The 22,705-nt window shown below is 42.3% G+C and overlaps 1 protein-coding gene and 1 long non-coding RNA gene across 2 annotated transcripts; one reads left to right on the top strand and one right to left on the bottom strand.

Annotated features, from left to right (window-relative positions):
• The first annotated feature begins 59 nt into the window (after positions 1–59).
• On the top strand, positions 60–13,576 carry LOC113457216. Its single transcript, XR_003377834.1, has 3 exons — positions 60–353; positions 1,289–1,463; positions 13,185–13,576. It is a non-coding gene; the product is annotated as an uncharacterized LOC113457216 (long non-coding RNA).
• LOC101996521 (fatty acid-binding protein, intestinal-like) lies at positions 8,553–13,475 on the bottom strand. Its single transcript, XM_005357225.3, has 4 exons — positions 13,390–13,475; positions 11,598–11,770; positions 9,383–9,490; positions 8,553–8,671 (listed from the first exon to the last, which is right to left on the bottom strand). The coding sequence occupies exons 1-4, from the start codon at positions 13,454–13,456 to the stop codon at positions 8,621–8,623; spliced, it is 399 nt and encodes a 132-aa protein (XP_005357282.1). The 5' UTR covers positions 13,457–13,475; the 3' UTR covers positions 8,553–8,620.
• Positions 13,577–22,705: the final 9,129 nt, after the last annotated feature.

The raw sequence follows: 22,705 nt of genomic DNA, 5'->3' as shown, positions 1-22,705 counted from the left end.
CTCCGGAGTCCTGCGCGGCGCTCCTAGCCCCGCCCCGCCCCGCCCCGCCTCCTGCCAGGGCCGCACCGCCGGGCGAAGGTGAGCTGTCTCACGTAGCTTGCCCTGCCACCTGCAGCGCAGAGCCGGTTTTCCCGGTTTCTAGAAAGAGAACTGTCACGACCCCTTTGCTCTGAGGTGTGCCTGTTATTTCAGAAACTGCCTTCTAGGGATTCCAGCTGTGCCCACGCACAAAATTCCCAGTCTTCAATAAACAGCGTGTGTGGGGATTGTTTCTTATGGGTCGTGAAAGGCTCCAGTGTGAGCTTTGTAGATGACAGCCTTGTGTGGCAATGTCAAAAGGTTGGACATTCCAGGTAGGATTATCCCTGCAATACCTGTAAACCTTCCGGCTTTTTATTGTCTTATGTATTAAGAAGACTTGCATGAATCGTTTTGTTCAGTCCGTTTGCTCTTAATCTTTGAAACAATAGGTGGACATATTACAACCAGGGATTTTCCGAAGGATCAGAGTGAGAATTACGTAGGTATTTCATGGGAGTATATTTAATAAGCCTCTCATCTCTGTGTCACAACACCCTGTGACTAATCGAAAAGAACCCTTTGGTTCTTGGCAGCCCACTGAACTCGACCAACCGAAAGCTTAGTTAGCATCTTAGGCTTATAGACAAGCTCCCCTCATCTCTGAACCTGCCTCTCTGCTGTACCCACCAAAGTATTTTGAACTTGCCTTAAATGTATGTTCTGTAACATAAGACTTCATGAAACTGCTTCCACACTGGAAAATAGAATTGGGGACGCTAAATCTTGTGTTCCCAGGCCATGGCGACTCAAAGTGACTCCAGAATAAACTGTCGTGTTTTTGCGCAGACAATACAAAGGTTGGGTATGGCCCCAGAAAGAATGCTAATGAAAATGGCTGACTCATACCACCAGGCTATTACATTTAAAATATTCTTATCCGTTGCTGTACTATAGCTACTGAATTTTTAAAAATCTAATTAGACATATAAGTTGGTTCTGTTACCGGAGATGAGACTGTGTAGTATTTTCACATGCACTACCATTAAATCTTCATAAAAGCCAAAGCTGGGATCATTTTACAGGCATAGAAAATTGTGCAAAAAGAGTAAATTATTTAAGATTACTAAAGTAACCATAAAGTGAACTCTAGATACAAAACCTTAATTCTATTATTATACAGTTAGCTAATGGACTTCCGTTTAACACTAGGGTCATACAAAGATAGCAGACAACCATAAAGAAAACTACTGTATCCTTTGCCTTGTAGCTTGTGAAAATGAGAGCCGCCTAAGGATGGATCAGATTGCACTGTAGACAAGATTATCTGCCGTTAGTAGGCTAGAAATCCCCTGGGTTTAAATGACATCAAGTGTTTACAGAAATGCAGAAGAATGAGTAAACTTCTAATTCTTCCAGAGGTGGATCATGCACCCAATGGCCAGGTAAGACCAGTTGTTTCTAGTTATTGAAATAGAAGTGATAAAACTTGAATTTATTAAGATGGAAGAAATCTGACACGAGATGAAAAAAATTCTGAAGTCTTTCTAGGCATCCTTGGAGCTCAGTGGAGTTGCATCCCAGTAGAGGTTTCTGTCTTCTTGATTTATCCAGTCAGGAAGGGCAATCTTCTCAAGCATCCTTGGCTCTGAGTGAGTCACATCCATGTAGAGGGGATGATTCCCTGGAGACAATGCAAATAGAGAGGGTCATTCATATTAAATTCAGTTGAAGGATCCTTCCCTTCTTCAGAATTAACTGTGCTGAATCTTGGTTACTCCTCGTGTTCGAAATAAATGTAGAGTGTGTTGAGGAAGGAGTTTGTATACCCACTGGTTAAAAGTTTAATTTAAAAAACAAGTAGGGGGGCTGGAGAGATGGCTCAGCGGTTAAGAGTATTGCCTTCACTTCCAAAGGTCCTGAGTTCAATTCCCAGCAACCACATGGTGGCTCACAACGATCTGTAATGAGATCTGGTGCCCTCTTCTGGCATGTAGGCAGATATTAATTAAATTAAATTAAATAAATAAAAAATAAAATAAAAAACAAGTCGGAATGGCAACATGGCTTAACTAGTAAAGACATTCAGTGCCAAGTTTGATGACTTGCACTCAATTCTCAGAACTCACATGTGTAAGGAGAGAATGGATTCCTAGATGTCCCCCATTGCATGTGAGCGTGCGCGCACACACAGTAATCATGATAAGCATAGAAAAATAAGTACTGTACTAAGTCAAGGTGTATTATCACATATGAGTGCAACATTTCCTTAGCCCCACTGAGCCTCAGGTAGGCCTTAACACATTCAAGAGAGAAATACATACTACCGCTGTGGAATATTAGTTGAAGATGTGTTACATTTGTTTATGCTGTGGAACATTTGTTTAATGATGCAAAGATGTCTTGTATTCTTTTATGTTGCGTTTGTTTAACTCTGTGAAGCTGTGTGACTTTGTCTGTCTAAAACTACCTGACTGGTCTAATAAAGACCTGAATGGACAATAGCTAGTCAAGAGGTGGGGCTGCCAGGCAGAGAGAATAAATAGAAGGAGAAAAAGAGAAGAGGGGAAAGAGCAAGAAAAGGAGGAGAGGAGGATGCCAGGGGCCAGCCACCCAGCCAAAGAATAAGAAGAAAAGAAAAGATATACATAAATAGAGAAAGGCAAAAGCTTAGAGGCAGAAGGTAGATGGGATAATTTAAGTTAAGAAAAGCTGGCTAGAAATAAATTAAGCTAAGGCCAAGCATTCATAAGAAAGAATAAGTCTCTGTGTGATTATTTGGGAGCTGGGTGGTGGGTTCCCAAAGAACAAAGAATCAAAAAAACCCAACAACACTCTTTTGCAAAGTACTTGTGATCACTACCATGAAGATGGTATAGCTTAAGGGCCTGGAGCTGGTATGATCTCTAACGGAGACAGCACAGAAGTCAGCAGGCTATAAAGTGCACGTGACATCTACCCGAAAGATGGGTTCTATTGACTGAGAAAGCTAAAGGTCTAGCAAAGGAGAGTTTGGGATAACCATTCTGGGGAACTTTGGTGATGCCAGGCCCAGCAGATAACAAAAGTCACCGCGTTATTAACAATATCCACTCCCAGCCTTCTGGGTGGAAACCAGGTATACATCTCTTCCCTGGAGAAGACAACCCTCTGTGGTAAACATTCCTGGTTTCTCCAATGTTTCTCTGTGAGCACTCGTGCCCATTAGGAATAATTCTTAAGACAAGCATCTCCACCAACGCAAATAAATCCAATCAGACCAAATTAGACAGAATAAAAAATGCCCACGTTTAATAAATGCAGTGCTCTCTGATGGCAGGGAGCATGGCAGGGGCCGGGGGGAACCACGCAAAACCTGAAAACCACGTGTTCTTTTTCTCGGTGGCAGCCTAAATAGCCCATGGGAGTGGTCCTGATCTCCCTCCCCCACGAAGGGCTCAGTGATTGGCAGGCTTTTTAGGAGGTGGAATCCAGACCAAGGCAACTCCCAGGGGGAGGAGGCTTGAGATGGAGCTTTCTGCTCCATTGGCACTCTCTTGGTACCCCAAGGATAAATGCCAGGGGCTGGGGTGACGCCTCTCATCATCCCAGACTCCTTGGATATAGGGGCATAGGCTCAAGTCTGGCTACTTCCTGCAGGCTTGGGGCAATGTGGAAGAGGGTGGAGCTGGGAGTTGAGCTCATGCTTAGCGAGAGGAGTAGCTGGTACAGCATCTAGTTTACTGTCATCTTGGAGTCCTCAGGCGGCTGTTTTCTGAGGAAGATGAGAAGGCAGGTGGCTAGGAGAAAAAATATTGTTATTATGGGCCCTTTGGATGGGGCTAGACGTGGAAAGTCATTAACTACCAGAAAGAATGGGACAGAGAAGTGCCCTGGTTGTACAGGTGAGGCTCAGGTGTATCAGATACAACCAGATTTTAGTTGGTAGGTGTCCTTGATCCAGGAGAGTTGGTACCAATGGTGAAGTTCCAGGGTGCAGGAGTTGGTGTTGTCTACAGAGTGTTTTGTCTTGGCTCGGACAACAGGAGTGACCTGTAAAATATGGTTGAAACTGGGTGGGGTTAAAACAGGCTCTGGAAAGCCGGGCGGTGGTGGCGCACGCCTTTAATCCCAGCACTCGGGAGGCAGAGGCAAGTGGATCTCTGGGAGTTCGAGGCCAGCCTGGTCTACAAGAGCTAGTTCCGGGACAGGCACCAAAGCTACAGAGAAACCCTGTCTAGAAAAAAACCAAAAAAAAAGGGGGGGGGGGCTCTGGAGGCTGTTAGTCCTTACCAGACCAGATTTTAAGAGAACTGGTTAGGTTAATAAACGAACAAAATCAAAGAGATAAAAAAAAAGTCTAGATTCAACAGGACTGATGTACATACGAATTTACAGACTATGGCACACATAGACCTCAGAGCTCAAGTCAGAGGGGTCCGAGCACTGAGAGGGGGACTGACGTGGGGTCCCACTCATAACCAAGAGGAGAATTTACACCACTGGTGAAGGGAAATCAGCTTCCTCCAGGGGACTCTTGCTGCTCATATCAACCAGACACCACGGCAGACCTCATGCCCGGGAGTGGTGGCCAACACAAAATGAACTCAATGGACTTTTGAGGGGGGAAGGGTGTAATTTTGATTTTGTTTTCATATTTAAAAAATATTTTAATTGGCCTTTTTGGTTGTTTTGATTTTTGGTTCAGTAATTTTGCAGGGATAGGAAGGTGTTTGAGTTTTGTTTTTTTTTTTTTAAGAGAAAATCGGGGGGGGGGGAGGGTAGAGAGGTGAGGAAGATCTGGGCGAAGCCGGGAGAGGAGAAAAACATGATCAACATAGATTGCATAAAAAATTAACTACACAAATCAGCAGAAAAAAAGAGGTGAAAAGCTCTGCTCTGGAGCACAGAGGACAAGCACTTATCTGGGCTGGAGTGTGGAGCTGTGCTCATCCGTTCTTCCTGCTCAGATCATTGGATAAAGGGAAACTGTGTCACATGTCTGCCCTTCGGCGTCCCTGCTCAAACTCTGTTGTCACATCATCTGGAAGGGAAGCAAAGGAATGGCCTCAGTCATGTGCTCCTTTACACAGAGAGGTGTTTCAGTAAGCTCAGGAAGAGGTCTGCTCTTTAACTCTCAGGGAATTGGCATGCAAGAGTTTCCACATGTGTGCACGTACGTGCAAGTTTGTGTGTGTGTGGTGTGTGTCTCTGTGTATATATTGAGTGTGAGTGTGTGTATGTGTCAGTGTATCTGTCTGTGAAAGTGTGTATGTATTTATCCAAGTGTGTGTGTCTACATGTGTGTGTGAGTGTGTATGTGTCTGTGTATCTCTGTGTGTGAGCATGTGTGTATACATCCGAGTGTGTGTGTGTAACAGAATTGTTTGGAAAGGAGACTTGAGGATATGGCCTTGAAGAGGAACTGAGACTCAAGAGAACACAGGCCTCTCCCTGTAGCAAGCTTTCTTTTGGGGCCCACAACTAGCTCCCCAATCAAGACATGGAGACTTCTTATTAGTTATGAATGCTCGGCTTTATCTTAGCTCTTCTTTGAATCTTTTTCTCTTTATCTGTGTTTTGCCTTGGGGCTTTTTTCTTTTGTTTTTCTTTTTGTTTCCATTTCTGGCTGGCTGACTTCTGGCTCCTGGCATGAATTTCTCCTTTGTTATCTTTGTTCTTCTCTCCTTTTCCTCCAGCCTAGATTTCTCCTCCTACTTATTCTCTCTGACTGCGAGCCCTGCTTATTTCTCTCCTGGGTCACTATTGGTCATTCAGCTTCTTCTTCTTTTTTTTTTTTTTTTTCGAGACAGAGTTTCTCTGTGGTTTTGGAGCCTGTCCTGGAACTAGCTCTTATAGACCAGGCTGGTCTCGAACTCACAGAGATCTGCCTGCCTCTGCCTCCCCAGCGCTGGTCATTCAGCTTCTTATTAGACCACTCAGGTGCCTTAGGCAAGCAAGGTGAACCAAATGTAACACATCTTTACATAATTGAACAAATGCAGCTTAAACAACGGTAACCCATCCCTACAGCATTAAACAAATGTAGCATAAATATATGTAACACCTGTTTACATAGTGAAAATAATATTCCAAAACATTTCCCTTGTGATTTCTTCTAATCTTTCACCTTCTCACAGTCCTCAACACTGACTATCAGGTTGTAGTGGGAGGCTGCTTGTTCGTTCCTGGCCTCCTAAAGCTGAAATAATCACACCAAAACTATTATTTGCAATACTATTTGGTCAATAGCTTAAGCGTATTTTCTACTCTTACATCTTAAATTAGCCCATTTCTATTGATCTGTATATTGCCACATGTTTGTGGTCTACCAGTAAGGTTTCATCTCTTGTGGCAGTTACATGGCTTCTCCCTGACTCTACCTACTCTCTCTGGCTATATTTTGTTAAGCCATTGGCCAAAAGCATCTTCTTTATTAACCAATGACAATAAAACATATTCATAGCATACAGAGGGGAATCCCACATCACCAGATTGGAATTTTATGTTTTCTCTTTGATTCTTGGTAGTCAAGATTATATACCAGGGAGACATCTGTAACCCTGTATTCTAATGGAATCCTCAGGGGGCACAGGCGAACTGAGACACCCTCTGGAATGGTTCCTTACCATGCCTCCTGATTTGCTCCATGCCTCCTGATATTTTTCAGCTGCCTTTATCTTGCTTATTCGTCCCTTCCATTCAGTTCTCCAATAAAGCCAGTTGTATCAGTAGCCTGAATGTTGGCTGCTGAGCTTGAGCAAAGAAGATAAAAAACTACCCCGTGTATTAGCAAACACGGTATAACTACTCACATTTCAAGATGGTAGTGCTACTTCAGGTACTCTGACTCAGAACCAAGATCACCCTAAACCAACTGTTAATGATATTTCCGTTTAGTAAACAAAAGCAGCTTAGACAATTGGTTCTGCAGAATGAAAATGAACCTTTGTGTTAGTTTTGTTTGTACAGAATGTGGAGCCACATAAACATTCAATATCATTTTAAACTTTAGAACATGGGATGCCAGATGTCTTTGCGGCAGACTCCAACCCACAAAAGGAAAGAGTCCATGTCCTTGCCCAGTAGATGGCACTCCTCTACTCTAGTGAAAGCAATAGCAACATAGATAAAGATGCATTTCATAATTAGAGTGTCCTTCCTGCCTTCCATGCCCACAAAACCTCCTCTAGCTTCCATTCTAGACCCTTACCTACACATTTAGGTCTTCAAGTGCCCATTAATGTCGTGTTGGCACTGTCTGGTTGTTCTTTTGAGAACACTTTTTGTACTTCTGAGCAGGCAGCTCCTAGGGACAGGACTGGCAAAGTAGTTTTCAGGGTCTGTGTTAACACAAGGGGAGCTGATATCTGAGATGGCTTGGGGGGCAAAGCACTGCAGAGGGAGCGGGCCCGAGTTATGATCCCTAACCCCCACATGAAAACTTGGCATAGCGCTATACCTCTGTAACTCCAGTGCTGGGAGGGCAGTAGATACAGGAGGGTCCCTGATGGATGAGCTGCAGCTTCAGTTAGAGATCCCGTTCCCCCACGCTATGGTGGAGAGGGATAGGAGTGATATTCAGTGTCAACTTCTGGCCTCCGTACACACCCAGGCACACACGTGTACGAGCAATCCCTTGCATGACCGTGTACGTACATAAACATGGACACACAGTCACAAATGGGAGGAAAGATGAGAATGAAAATACAAGGGCTCCTTGTTATTGCGAATCTTAGGAAAGTAACAGCAAGACATTAAAACAAACATAGGGCCTCTCTGGCCAGGACGGGTTGTAAGCCCATGAAAGCAGCCATGTTTAACAACATACGTGATAGTTCTCTCTCCACCCCATGCTCTCTAACACCCCAGCACTCTCTCCCCCGCGGCATATTCCCAAATGGTTGCTCAAGAACGGGAGAGTACTGATTATTGTTAGAAACTATAAATATATATATATATTATGAAAGTTTAGAAACCCAGTCCAGTCACCTTGTTTTAGAGATGCCTGAACTAGATCCCGAAGAGATGAAGTGGCTTCTCACGTTCACACTGGTTAGCCTGGAACTGGGCTGGAACTAAGAGTTCTCATTGGCCAGGGTGAGGCTCGCTCACACACAGGCCCAGAGAGAGAGAACTGAAGAGACTTTCCATCTACTCAAAGAAAAGCTTCAATCCACATTTTGGTTCATTTCCTGTAGAATAAAACAGGATAGATATACATTTTTATTGTATATGGAGGGACCACCCAAGGTGTTTTATGTGTGAGACATCAATTCCATATGTGGGGAAAAATTAAAACTCAGTACACACGCAAATAAAATATTTAAGAAACAGCCATCAATGCATATACCACGTGACTTCTTTTTTAATTTAAGGAAACACTACTTACAAAGCGTTGTGAGAACAATATTTATTTCCCTTTTAAATACCACTTCATATATATCTTTAGGAACATAAAGCAAACAAAGTCCTAACTCGCAGTGACATTTTAGGCATTGACAGGACTGGAAATTTGCTGGTGTTCAGGGAAGGATGGCTCTGTCTCTCATTAACACGATGGAGAGAGAAGTCTGACCACAGTTCAGCTCTTCAGTGCTGCTCTGGGCTCCAAGAAGCTTGCTCATTCCCTCTTAAAGAACCGCTTGGCCTCGACTCCTTCATATATGTAGGTCTGAAAGATGTTGACCAACATAACAGGATGTGCCATTAGATAAAACCCCAAATTAAGAAAAGCAATAATGTTCAAGGTTATCATATATTTTCTTATATTTGATTGAAGCACTTTATGAAGCTATAGCATAGAACCATTAAAATTACATTTTGGGTTGTAGACATTTATGTTTTTTGTTAAAATGCAAATTGCTGTGTGTGTATGTGTAAACTCTCTTCAGTAAATAGATATCTCTCACACACGTATGAAACAAGTAACAGTTTACTTATTACAGCTGTGTCTTAGATGTTACTGCTGGGAAGAGACACCATAACCATGGCAACTCTTATAAAGGAAAACATTTAATTGGTGTTGGCTATCAGTTTGAGAGTTTCCATTATCATCATGGTGGGGCATGAAGGCGTGTAGCAGACGTGGTGCTGGAGAAGGAGCTGAGAGTTCGACATCTTGATCCACAGACAACAGAAGTAGACCCTGATTGACACTGGACATAGCTTGAGCGTAGGAGACCTCAAACCCACCCCCTTGCAACACACTTCCTCCAACAAGGTCATACATACTCCAACAAAGCCATACTTCCTAATAGTGTCAATCCCTGGTGGGGCCATTTTCTTTCAAAGCCTCCACAAGGAGTAACTAACAGTGACAAAATTCTTGTTCATAATTATTTTTGTCTTTGGAATGTAGTTATAAACCTTTCTTACAACTTACCTGGATTAGCTCATCACCAGAAACTTCACAGATATCAATCAGCTCCTTTCCATTGTCTACTCGTGTGAATTTTGCAGTAAGTTTATTTCCCTCAAGGCTCCAGGTCCCCTGCATCACAATAATAATGCAGTATTTATTTATTTATTTATTTATTTATTTATTTATTTATTTATTTATTGTATTATGGTTTTAACATGTCTTTAGTACGATTTCCAGTTTTACAGACCCACATTTTCACAGTGGCCCTATAGACGCTATGCAGTAATACATTGCCCCCATTTTACATGTGCAGCGACCGTGGAATGACAAAGCCGCTCCCCACAAGTCAAAAAGAGGACTGGCCCCGAGCTGCGGGAGCCAAGGCTGCCCTGGGAACTGTTAAGCACCACTCTGCTGACAATTGCTATGTGCCGAGTTTTAGTGCAGATGAGAAGGGATTATCATTAGTGATAAATATTCACAGCTATACTGTCATTGCAGGGCTGATGGCTCAGCTGGTGAGAGAACTCATAACCCAATCATGAGGACCTGAATTCAAATCTCCAGAGTCCACGTACAAAGCCAGGTGTGCTCACACACGCCTGTGGCACCAGAGCTGCAGAGGGCAGAGACAGGAGGATCATGGGGGCTTCATGGCCATCAGCCTACCTCCAGGTTCAGTGAGATGCCCTGTTTCAAGGAATAAGAAGGAATAAGATGTACAGTGGGGGATGAGAGCACTTCACGTCCTCCTAGGGCCTCTTCCTCTGCAGTGGGCATGTGTGGGCATGTGAACACACACACTGAGGGAGGGAGAGAGAGAGAGAGAGAGAGAGAGAGAGAGAGAGAGAGAGAGAGAGAGAGTTGTGCTGAAAACATACCTGAGTAGAAAAAAACTCTGAGACAAAAAAAAAAAAAAATTCACTGTTTTTTCTTTTGATTTTTCAAGGCAGGGTTTTTCCTCTGTAGCCCTGGCCATCCTGGAACTCACTCTGTAGACCAGGCTGCCCTCAAACCCAGAGATCCACTTGCCTCTGCCTCCCAAGTGCTGGAATTAATGTGCCATCAACAACCAGTAAAAGGGACATTCTTTGTTTGTTTGTTTGTTTTTTACATCCTGACCAAAGAATCCCCTCCCTCCTCTCCTCCCAGGCCACCTCACCACCCCCTGCCCCGCCCCATCCATTCCTCCTCCGTTTCTACTCAGAAAAGCGATTCCCATTGATATCAACCAAATGCGAGATATCAAGTTGCAGTAGACAAGGCACCTTCCCTCTTCTGAAGGATAAAGCGACCCAGTACAAGGGGAAGAGTTACAAGAGCAGGCAAAAGAGTCAGAGACAGCCCTGAGGAGTCCTACAAGAAGACAGAGCTACACAACTGTAACATACAGGCAGAAGGCCTAGGGCAGTCCCATGCAGATTACCTGCTTGTTAGTTCTGTCTCTGTGAGCCCCTATTATCCTAGGTTTGTTGATTCTGTAGGGTTTTTTTTTGTGGTGTGCTTGACTCCTCTGACTCCTACAATTCTTTCCCCCGCTCTTCCACAGAATTTCCTGAGCTTCCCCAAATGTTGGGCAAAAGGACCATTCATTCTTAATGACTTACCACGAGTTAGACTTTCACATTGGGATACTCACTTATTCACTAATTTTTTTAAATCAGTTTTTTGAGATATGGCCTAGACTGGCCTCAAACTCACTCTGTAGATGAGAAGAAGCTTGACTTTATGATCCTCATGACTCCAGTTCCAAGTCCTGGGATTACAGGCGTGTATGACCATGCCCAGTGTTTATGTAGTGCTGAAACACAACCCAGAGGTTGGTGCTTGCTACACTCTCCTGAGTCAGCCTCATTCTTGGCTTCTAAGTGTATTGTCCAAGTATATTTATGAATAGTTACTGTGCTTGGATATCATAAACATGCTTGTCGTCTCCTAGCATGAAGAGTTGAAAATACAGAACCTTCCCTTTCCTTGGGACTGACTATCACTGTACTTAGTCCATCTAAGAGGATTATCATAAATCTGATTGTTCAGCATCATGTTTTCCCAGATGCATATCCCAATAAAATGTTATAGTTAAAGATTTTGCCAGTGACGTGTATATGAAAAAACTTCATTGGCCTCTTCAATAAATGAAGGGGGTGGCATTAGTTGAACCATTCCATGAGATAAACTATTTTGTATTGATTTTAAAAAAAATCAAGAATGCATCGCTTAAAAAAAAAAGGCTTACTTTGAGTTCAGTTCCATCTGCTAGAGTATAGTCAAAGTTGACACCGAGTTCAAACACAACGTCAATGTTTCGAAACCTGCATGATTCTTTAATAATGAATTTGTTTCCTTCTTGTCTGATGGTCAGTTTCAAATTGTCATGCATTGCAAGCTTCCTCTTCACCACATTAATGCCTGTGAAAGGAGAGAGATTGGAGGGAACGAGGAATGAAAACGCCACAGAGAATGTATCCCTCTCTAAGTTTGTCTTGTTTGCTCATCTTTATTTTGTGGGTGGAGGAGAAAGAACAAACAGTGTCGTGTGTGCACAGCAACACTGAGACACTTTGAGAGAAAGCCAAAGCTCTGGCAGATCCGGAGAAAGGGTTCGAGCAGCTTTTCCAAACTAAGAAAATGTAAATTGTAAACGGAGACTGCACTTTGGTTTCCCCACCACCCTGACCCGAATAATCACACAGAAAATATATTAATTACAGCACTGCTTGGCCTGTTAGCTCAGGATTCTTATTAACTAACTCTTACAGGGTAAATTGCCCCATTCTGATTAATCTGTGAATCACCATGAGGCTGTGACTTACTGGTAAGGTTCCGGCATTCCAGAGGTCTTTCTCCTTCAGCAGCTACGCAGATGCCCCCTGATTCCATCTACTCTCTCTCTCTCTCTGTTCTGATTTCCTGCCTGGCTTTACTATGCTAAGCCATTGGCTGAAATAGCTTTATTCATCAATCAATAAAAGCAACACATATACAGAAGGACTTTCCACATCAGTAAATGAAGCAACAAAATGTAGCTCCTTAGCCCCGAGTAATTTTAACAAGACTAACAAACTCTGTGCTTCAGTGTTCAGTCAAATTTCAACTAGGTCGAATGGAGAATTAAATAATTATTAAATAATATATATTCATATATTAAAGAAACACAAGTTCAGTTCTAGACATTTTAAAATTTTCAATGCTACTTTGCTTTCAAAATAGATTTTATTTATTTTGTTATTGCTGTTTGAAACTGGGTCTAGGTACATAACCCAGGTGGGCCCCAAACTTGCTACATAACCCAGGCTAGTTTTTAACTTATATACAATGCTCTCATTTCACTCCTGAAGTGGTAATATCAAGGCATATAGCACCATGTATTGCTTGCTTCATAATTGTATTTATTTTTGTGGCATTTTTGTTTGGCCCAAACCAGAAAATTAGAGGCTTTATGATTAAATTCATTATAAATTGAATATACAAATTTTATAAACTTAAATTTTAAATCCCTAAGTATGAGACATAATTTATGGAAATTTTATTTGGGGAAATGACTTTTTGCCCAATTTGTAGTGTAGATTGCCAGAATATTAGCTAGACATTTATAATATAGTCAAATTAGACCTTACTAAAGTAAACAGCTTTTTATGGTTATTACTAAAGTTAGATAATTTAGAGAAGAGAATTGCATGTAGTTTAGTCAAACTGAGTTTTGATAAAATTGTTTTCTTACTTTATTAAAAGTTTCTTGTTCTTTTGCCTCCTATAATCCAGTGTTATTCTAAACTCTGGAAATTAACATAGCTCACTAGAATTTTCTTTCTTCCGTTTTCAGTTGCATAGGTGCAACAGGCAAGGAAAGAAAACACAGGGACTCTAACACTTGCCCTAGGGAGACAAGATGTCCTTCCTAAAGCAGGAAGCGTGGATGCGGATTTCCCAGCTCTGCACCATCGCACCTGAAGCCTTACATCACCAGGCATTCTCTACCACACACAGGAGAAAGCAAACGCTGAGCCGCCCAGGTGGACAGTGCTTACCCATTTTCTCCATGAACGTTTCATAGTTCTCATTCCGGTTTACTTTCCAACTGCCGTCAAATGCCATGGCCTCAGCTGTGTGCGCCTCTGGGAAAGCAGAGATTCGGTCCTGTCCACAAGAGAGAATTTATCCTATTTCTTATCTTTGAACCATTTCATAGTGTGGTGTGGAAGTTTAAAGTTCAAGAGATTACATGCCATGCCCCTTTACTTTCTCTTCGTATGTTTTCTTTGAATCTATATCTGTGATTGAACCGAAATAAAATTTGATAATCATACCTAATCTGTCTCCAATTACACATGTGGGCATTTATATTTCAAGAACTGAGAACTATGGTGGCACAACCTTTAATTCCAGTCCTCGGGAGGCAGAGGTAGGTGGATCTCTGAGTTTGAGGCTAGCCTGGTCTACAGAGGGAGTTCCAGGACAGCCACTGTCTTGAAAGACCAAGAGAAAGAGAGAGAGAAAAAGTGGGGGGAGAGTTAGGGTTAGGGGGTGGTAGAACACACCTTCAATCCCAGCCCTTGGGAGGCAGAGGCAGGCAGATCTTTATGAGTTCTAGCCTGGTCTACATAGAGAGTTCCACTCCAGCCAAAAACCAAACAACAAAAATGAATTAGACAAAAAAAAACCCTAGATAATTTTCTATTTATGAATTCAAAGTGCACACTCTATAGCAGTATTATAATTTGTAGCATACATCAAACAATGGGACATGAGACTTAATAGCTCAAACCTTTCCCAGTAGCAGTTGCCTTAGGAGACTATGTGAAATGCAATTGAAAATTTAAAGTTTGAATGATTATTGGAACTAAAAAGTGTGTTTTCACTTTTCTTTGTTCCTAAGATTACTTGAGAGGAAATTAACCTAAAATTGAATCTATTAACTATTTGCCCAAACACTGCCATTATCATATTCTGGAATAGTGTCATTACCCTGAGAAGGAACTGAGTACAAGTTAAGTTAAGCCGTGGATTTTCATTTCCCTATTCTTAGACCATTAAGTTCTCATCCACTTTCTACATCTAAGGACGTTTCACACAAATAGAATTATGTAACAGTGGCCATTTTTATGTTTGTATCTGAAAAGTGAAAACTGAATGTGTTTTCAGTGTTTGCAGATCAGTTCTTTATTCTTTTGAACATTTTATCCTTGATTACCATGAGTAAATTATACAAATTAAGAAATTCAGCATGGCATTTCAATCATGCATCATCAAATTCAGTTTTCTTCCCTCCCTCTTCCCATGCCAACCTCCAGTAAAATACTAAGCTCAATGCTTATTAGTTAAAATTAAGTTTTCCAGTATGCCTTTTTTGTGGTGTTGTATTTAGGGTTAGCAGTATTTTAAATGTAACTGGTCCCAAAAATTTCATAGGGAGTGGCACTATTAGGAGGTGTGGCTTGGTTGGAATGCATATGACCTTGTGGGAGGAAGTGTGTCACTAGGAGGGTGGGGTTTGAGGTTTACTAATCTCAGGATAATGCCAAGTGTCTCTCAGTCTATTTTCCGTGGCCTGCATATCGAGATGTAGCCAGTACCACCTCTGCCTGAATGCTGCCATGTTTCCCACCATGATGATAATGGACTGAACCTCTGAAACTGTAAGTCAGCCACCCAAATTAAGTGTTTTCTTTATAAGAGTTGCCACAGTCATGGTGTCTCTTCACAACAATAAAAAACTCTAAGTCAGAAGTTGGTATCAGGGACTGGGGTGTTGCTGTGCTAGGCCTGACAATGCATTTGTTTGAAGGAATATGGACCATGGGACTTCAGATGGGAAAGGCACTTGAACACTTTAAGAGCTGTTTGAGGGGCCATACTAGTAGGAGCATGGAAGACAGTGGTGCTAAACGTGATTTGATGAACCCTGGGGGACTTGCTCAAGACGCCGCAGAGGAGAGTACTAGTATCTTCCTAGAAATATTTTCTGGGATATTTTGGTGGAGAAAATGGCTGTCTTCTGCCCTTGTCCAAAGAGTTTTGGATGAATACTGGGGACGGAAGAAATCTCGAAACAGCCTAGTATAGACTCCATCAATTGGTTACTAGTGTTCATACCTGTAAAGATTTATAAAGAAAAGAAGCAAACTGAGCAGGGAAAATTACAAGATCAAAGTTTTGAGGCGAAAAGGAACACCAGAAAGAAAAATGGAGCTAAGTCTTGTGTTCAAAGAAATAAACAGATTAAGAAATGGAATACAAGGAGTGGTGATGATCCCATCCAGGTAACTTTACAACTTGTGAAAAGGAATTAAAGAAAAGCTTAGGTCCAGATGTGGCAGTGCATACCTTTAATCCCTACATTGGAAAGGCTGAAAGATCTCTGAGTTAGAGGCCAGCCTGGTCTACAGATCCAGTTTCAGGACAGACAAATGTAGGCAGTGAAGGACAGAAAGACAGTAAAGATATAATTGAATAAGGGGGTTATTTTTGAACCACAGTAAGCAGCAGAACTTGGCAGCTTTGGCAACATGGTTCTGGCTTTAAGTTAAGAATAGAAGAAACAGGTTATGGAATTTGCCTCTGTGACTAAAGAAATCTGCTAAGGTCAGGCATATGTCAGGCATGTCTGTGAACGAAGGCCTAGTAGAGAGGCCATTGTGCGAAGCTGTGATGTTGAACCTGAATTGCCTTGGAGACTCCAAATGTGAGAGATGCCAGAGTCATGGGATACCTGCCAAGGAGAGCTGCTAACAGAGAGAGTAGAACCAGCCCAAGAGAAAGAAGAGGGTTGCAGTCAACGAAGTTGAACAGAGTTGGAGATTTAGAGTGCTTTGACATGGAGATGCAGAGTTTAGAGTTTTCCCAGCTGGGTTTCGGTCTCACTTTGGCTCAGTATTTTCTCAGCATGTTCCCTTTCCTATGTTTTTGAATGGTAGTGAATATCCTGTCTTGTTATATGTTGGAACTATGTGATCTATTTTTTATTATGATTTTATATGGGATTACAATTAAGACATTGCATGAAAGGACTTTGAATTTTGGACTTTTAAACATTGTTGAGACTGTTAGACTATGGGGACTTAGTCCGATTTGAAGTTGGACTAAATGCAGCTTGCATTTTGATATTGTTACAAGCTCCTAGGGGACAGGGAGTGGAATGAGGTAGTTTGAATGCAATCGGCCCCCATAATCTCATAGGGAGTGACACTATTAGGAGGTGTGACTTTGTTGAAGTTTGTCCTTGTTGGAGGAAGCATGACACTGTGGGGGCAGGGATTGAGGTTTCCTGTGCTCAGGATACTGCAGAGTGTCTCAGTCTACCTACTATGGCCTGCATGTCAAGATGTAGCCAGCACCACATTTACCTGCTTACCTCCCGGATCTTCTTCATAATGGCAATAATGGACTGAACCTCTGAAACTGTAAGTGAATGACCCCAAATACCCCAAATACGTGTTTGCTTTATGAGAGTTGCTGTGGTCATGGTGTCTCTTCACAGCAATAGAAAACCCTAACTAAGACAGTATCCCTGATTTCAGGGACACCTTCCAACACCGTGAGAGTCCTAAGATGACGTTTCGTCTTGAAGACTGGTAGACAACTAAGCAAAGTCTCAGGAGGTAGAAATCTCTCTGGATCATCACAAATCTCTCAGGATCAGGGTTTACCATTTGCCATGTGGAAAGAGAACAAAAGCCAGATATTATGGATGCTATTAAACAAGATGGTTTTTCTCACTTTCTGTTCCAAAGTAAATAGATGTCATAAACCATATGACTTCTGATTCAGAAGCCATAGCCCAGTATAGCAGGGGAGGGACAAGTATGAGAGAACAACCAGCAGTCTACATCTGCCCCACCCCCCTTTTTTGCTGCTGTTTCCAGCTTAGGAGACCTGTGCTGGAAGAGGAAACCCTTGGAGCAGGAAGCAGGAAGCCTTGTTGTTAACGGGTCTTAAGATGTTAATGACTGACAAGAGACTATTACTATGAGTGAGTGTGCTCAGGGAACCTCTCATTAACTCAACAACAGCAGAGAAGCAGGGCATTCTGCTAAGAATTCTAACCACATCAGAGAAGAGGATTCCGACAACTCCTAATATTGCGCAGAGCAACAGAATCGCAGTTTAGAATTTTGATTTGTTGTCCATTGGGCCCCAGGTTTTGTGAAGCTGTGCTGTATTTGTTCTTATTTAATGAAACACATTAGAAAGAAAACTGCCTTCTACTAGATTCATTCTTTCACTTTGAAAGAAGAAAATGTCAGAACACAAGCAAGGATGGGGAAGATTCTAATAATGGAAAGTTCTTCTCATTCATAGCCTCAGATGTAATAAAAACCAGCTGTGTCACCTTTGTGTTCTCAAAGATAATGAGACCTTACCATCTCCAAGTCATCAAAAACCTAGCATACTTTTAATGTGGAAGGAAACTTAAAAGTTCATGATGGTTCTACAAGGTGTGTCTAATCTGAGGCCCATGTGCTTGTGCCAGGATAGTTATGAATGCTTCCCTCGTAAAGATTATAAAGTTAATTAAATTATTATGGGATTGTTTTTTACAATCTTTTTGAAAAGTGGACAGCACAGTTTCCATCATGAACTTTATAAATAACATCATGTAGTCATTGTTGCAATGTCAGATTATAGGCCTAGGTGCCGAAGCCTGTAAAACAGCAACTCAGACAATACACTTACAGAGATTCACGGATTTAGAAACCTATGTATGGTAGTGGCTGCTGAGGGAGGGAGAGTCACTGTCCTTTGGGGACTTGATAATAGCTTAACCTACTGTAATATGTAATCTTACACCCATGGGAACCCTAGTTAGGGTTTCCATTGCCGTGAAGAGATAGCATGACCACAGCAACACTTATAAACAAAAATATTTAATTGGGGCTGGCATACAGTTCAGAGGTTTAGTCCATTGTAGTCATGGCAGTAAGCATGGCAGCATGGAGACAGAAATGGTGCTGGAGAAAGAACTGAGAGTTCTACATCTTGATTCATAGGTCTGTATTCTACACTGATTAAGCATACAATCACCCCTCCCATACACACACACACATACACAGTGACACACTTTCTCCAACCAGGCCACACCTACTCCAACAAGGCAACACCTCCTAATAGTGCAGGTCCTAGGGTCCAAGCATTCAAACACATGAGTCTATAGGGCTATACCTATTCAAATCAAAACAACAGGTATACGGGTAACCTATTGTCAAGTCCACAAAAGACAGTGACTTTCCCTCCCTCAGCAGCCACTGCCACCTGTAGGCTTCTAAACCCATGAATCTCTGTAAGTGTGTGAAGCCAATGCCAATACCTCTACCCACTTTACTTTTTAACGAAGAAAATTCATATTCATATTTTAGGTGTTTATTAGAAAATTATTTTGGAATACTGTGGCTGGCACAGGTGACTCCTTGGGCCTGGTGTGCCTTGGATTTGCCAGGCAAAGAATGAGTGTTGTCTGGTCAGGTATGTTTCCACTCTGATCTCAAGGCCGCGGAAGTAGCACATAGCTCAAGGAAGAGATCTGGAAGGAAGACACCAGAATGATTTCTTGCCACTGTTCACCTAATCGTGTTTCCACACTAGGACTCCCCCCTTTGTCTGTGGCCACCTTAAACTACTGAGAGGAGCAAAATACCCGGATGTAAGAGAACACTGCTTGGATTCACACACACTGCTAACAGATGGGCATATTATACTTGACCGTCCATTTATGAGCTTGGAAAACCCACTGTATTGTAGCACCACCAAATGTTTAAGTGCCCTCTTATTTTACAACATTATACTTCTCCAGTTAGCTCTCCATACAGCTAGTCCACTCTTACCACTTACTAGATTCTAGCTAGAAAAAAGAATTACGTAAGACCTGTGGGCAGGACAACATTTACCTCGAAGACTTTTCCTGTTGGTAATACTGAGTGAGCTTAGGGTGGACCTAGCCCGTTCGTCTCCTGTTCTTATAGACTCTAAGACTTAGCATCTTCGGGTTTGGGGAAGTGAAGGATGCGGATGCGGATACTGTGGATGCTTAGGGTGGACCTAGCCCGTTCGTTTCCTGTTCTTACAGACTCTAAGACTTAGCATCTTCGGGTTTGGGGAAGTGAAGGATGCGGATGCTGTGGATGCTATGGATTCAGCTGCCTTCCCTGGGCTCTGCAGTCCTTATCCCCCTGAGAGAGGGGTCTGGAAGAAGGGGTCATTAGGAAAAGCTGGCGCTGATGCAGCCTATGTCTCCAAAGGAAAGAAGAAGCCACATTCTCCAGCACTGTTTATATCAACTGCTTTTACAGCCAGTCTCCACGCCTCACTGTGTAATTCCAGGGTGTTCCAAGGTGTATTGTGTACTCCACGGTCTGACTGCTCAACTGAGCCAAGAGTTCAGAGTCTGATATCCCTCCTTCAGCTGGGTATAAAGGTCACAGTATAGCCCAAAAGACTAGGAGGAGATTCATGATAAGGAACAAATATTTTATCACGGTATCCAGAGGTCAGCAACAAGGGAAAGAGGATGTCCTGAGCTTATCTCAGAGGATTGACCTTCAGACACTCACAGGAATCCCTTTTCCCCATTAAATGATGGGAAAGAACATTTCTTGGTTATTTTGTTGACTATGTCATAAAAATTAGAAGGGCATAGTGAGGTATAGTATTTAACCTCAGCATTTATAAATTCTGTTTTTTATCCCAAGTTGTTCAGATTTTTCACATCAAAGACCAACAGATATGTGGAAAGGAGATTGAATAAAGATGAGCGCTGGGGGTGGTGCCCGAGCCTGCTGTCCCGAGGGACAGTGGGTGCTGCTTATGTCTGGAAAGTCTGGATCAGCCACAACATCTGGGGTAAACCACCCTTTGGTTTAGCTCATCTCCATGGGAGCTCAACCTTTGAGACAGTTGCCCAATCAGAGGTTGTAATTTGCTCCCACTCTCTCCACTCTTAGTCAGAATCTGCCCCTTAAATAATGTCTCTGCTGAGGGGATTGATTTCAATGGAACCAATTTGAATGGAAAACTTTTTCTTATTGATTTTATTGTCCTTTCCCTGTTTATTCATCTATCAATTAACTATTCCCTTCCCTAATTATAAGTCAAATGCAATTTATGAAGTTTAACTGAAATGCAAATGGTTTTTCTTTAATCTTTCTTGTATTGTGTATATAAGTGTGTGTATTTTGTGTGTACATGGGTTTATGCATGCTTGTGTGTATGAATGTAAGCACACATATGCCACAATACGTGTTGTGAGTCAAAGGACAGCCTTATGTATGATCCTCACCTTCCACCTTGCATGAGAGAGTCTCTTGTTCTGCACCTGTGTAAGTCAGGCTAGGTGGCCCATGAACGCCCCCATGTCCTCCCCTTAACACCTTCCATTCTACTATAGGAGTCAAGGGATTGCACATGTATGCTACTGGGCTTGACTTTGTTCTGGGCACTTGATCTCAGTTCTTCACATTTGCAAGGCAAGCTCACTGAGCTATTGTTAATCTTACTAGGCAAGAATAAGCCCACCACCAGAATTTTGAAACAAGCTTTTAGTGACTACAAAGTGACACTAAAAATGGACTCTAACTGAATTTATAGGCCTGGATGTAGGTTTCTGGTTCAGCAATGAGCAGAGCTGTAAAACTGCTTCAGCAGCTTTTCTGTGCTTTACCATTGCCAGGTAAGCTAGCAGTTGCCCTCACAGTTTTCGTTTCACAAAGTGACTCTTCCCTCAGGATAAAGGGTCTTCCCATGAAGACAGAGAGCCCTAATCAGGTTTCAGTTGCTGTGATGAAGACCATGACCAAAAGCAACTTGGACAGTGTCTTAGGGTTTTTCTTGCTGTGAAGAGACACCATGACCACAGCAACTCTTATAAAGAAAACATTTAATTGGAGTGACTCGCTTACAATTTCATAGGTTCAGTTTATTATCACCGTGATGGTGACATGGAGGTGTGCAGGCAGATGTGGTACTGGAGAGATACCCAAGGGTCCTATGTCTTACAGGCAGCAGGAAGTCTACTGAGATACTAGGTGGTATCCTGAGCATAAGTAACCTCAAAGCCTGCCCCCACAGTGACACACTTCCTCTAACAAGGCCATACCCAATCCAAAAATGTCACCCCCCAATAGTGCCACTCGCTATGAGATTACTGGGGTCAACTACATTCATTCCACTCCCTGAACCCCATGAGCTTGCAACAATGTCATAATGCAAAATGAATTTATTTAGTCCAACTTCAAAGGTCCCCATAGTCTAATAGCCTTGACAATGTTTAAAAGTACAAAGTTCAAAGTCCCTTTCAAGATTCATGCCATCTCTTAACTGTAATCCCCTAAAAATCAAAATAAAAAAAACAGATCACATACTTCCAACATATAGTAACACAGGGTATACAGTACCATTCCAAAACATAGGAAAGGGAACATAGTGAGGAAATATTGGAACAAAGCAAGACTGAAACATAGCTGGGCAAACTCCAAACTCTGTATGTCCATGTCTGATGTCAAAATGCTCTTTAAATCTCCAACTCTGTTCAGCTTTGTTAACTGCAATACACTTCCTTCTCTAGGGCTGGTTCTACCCTCTGTTAGCAGCTCTCCTTGGCAGGTGTCACTCTATTCTGACGTCTCTAACATCTTGGGGTCTCCAAGGCAACCCAGGTTTCAAAGTCACAGCTTCATGCAGTGGCCTTTCTACTAGGCCTTCATTCACAGACATGTCCAGCGTATGCCTGGCCTCAGCAGCTTTCTTCACTTGCACAGGCAAATTCCATACCTGTTTCTTCTATTCTTAACTCTAAGTCAAAATCATGTGGCCAAAGCTGCCAAGTTCTGCTGCTTACTGGGGCTGGAACTTCTTCAATTATGTCTTCACTGGCTTTCTGTCCTTCACTGCCTAAGCTTAGCTCTCCTGAAATTGGATCTGTAGACCAGGCTGGTCAGCCCAGATCTGCTAGCCTCTGCCTTCCCAGTGTGGGGATTAAGGGCATGGACTACCACATCTGGAGGGCATGCACTACCACATCTGGAGCTCAGCTTCTCTTTAATTCCTTTTCACAAGTTGTAAACTTAGCTGGGTTCCCATTTCTTTATCTGTTTATTTCCTTGAACACAGGACTTAGTTCCATTTTTTCTGCCTGGTGCTTCTTTTCCTTTCAATTTGCACCATTTGTATTCATACTTGCTCAGCCTGTTCTTTTTCATTGTAAATCTTCATTAGAGTGAACATTATTAACCCCAAGTCAGAGTCCATACTAGGTTGTTTTGAGATATCCTCTGCCAAAGGAATTAATCCCAAACTCTTCACTTTAGTCTCAGTCAGATTGCTCAAACAAGGCAAGAACAGTCACATTCTTTACCA

This window comes from Microtus ochrogaster, chromosome 21 (genome assembly GCF_000317375.1).
Source record: "Microtus ochrogaster isolate Prairie Vole_2 chromosome 21, MicOch1.0, whole genome shotgun sequence".
NCBI lineage: Eukaryota > Metazoa > Chordata > Mammalia > Rodentia > Cricetidae > Microtus > Microtus ochrogaster.
The sequence above is the reverse complement of the archived record's forward strand: the minus strand, read 5'-3'. Positions and strand labels throughout refer to the sequence as shown.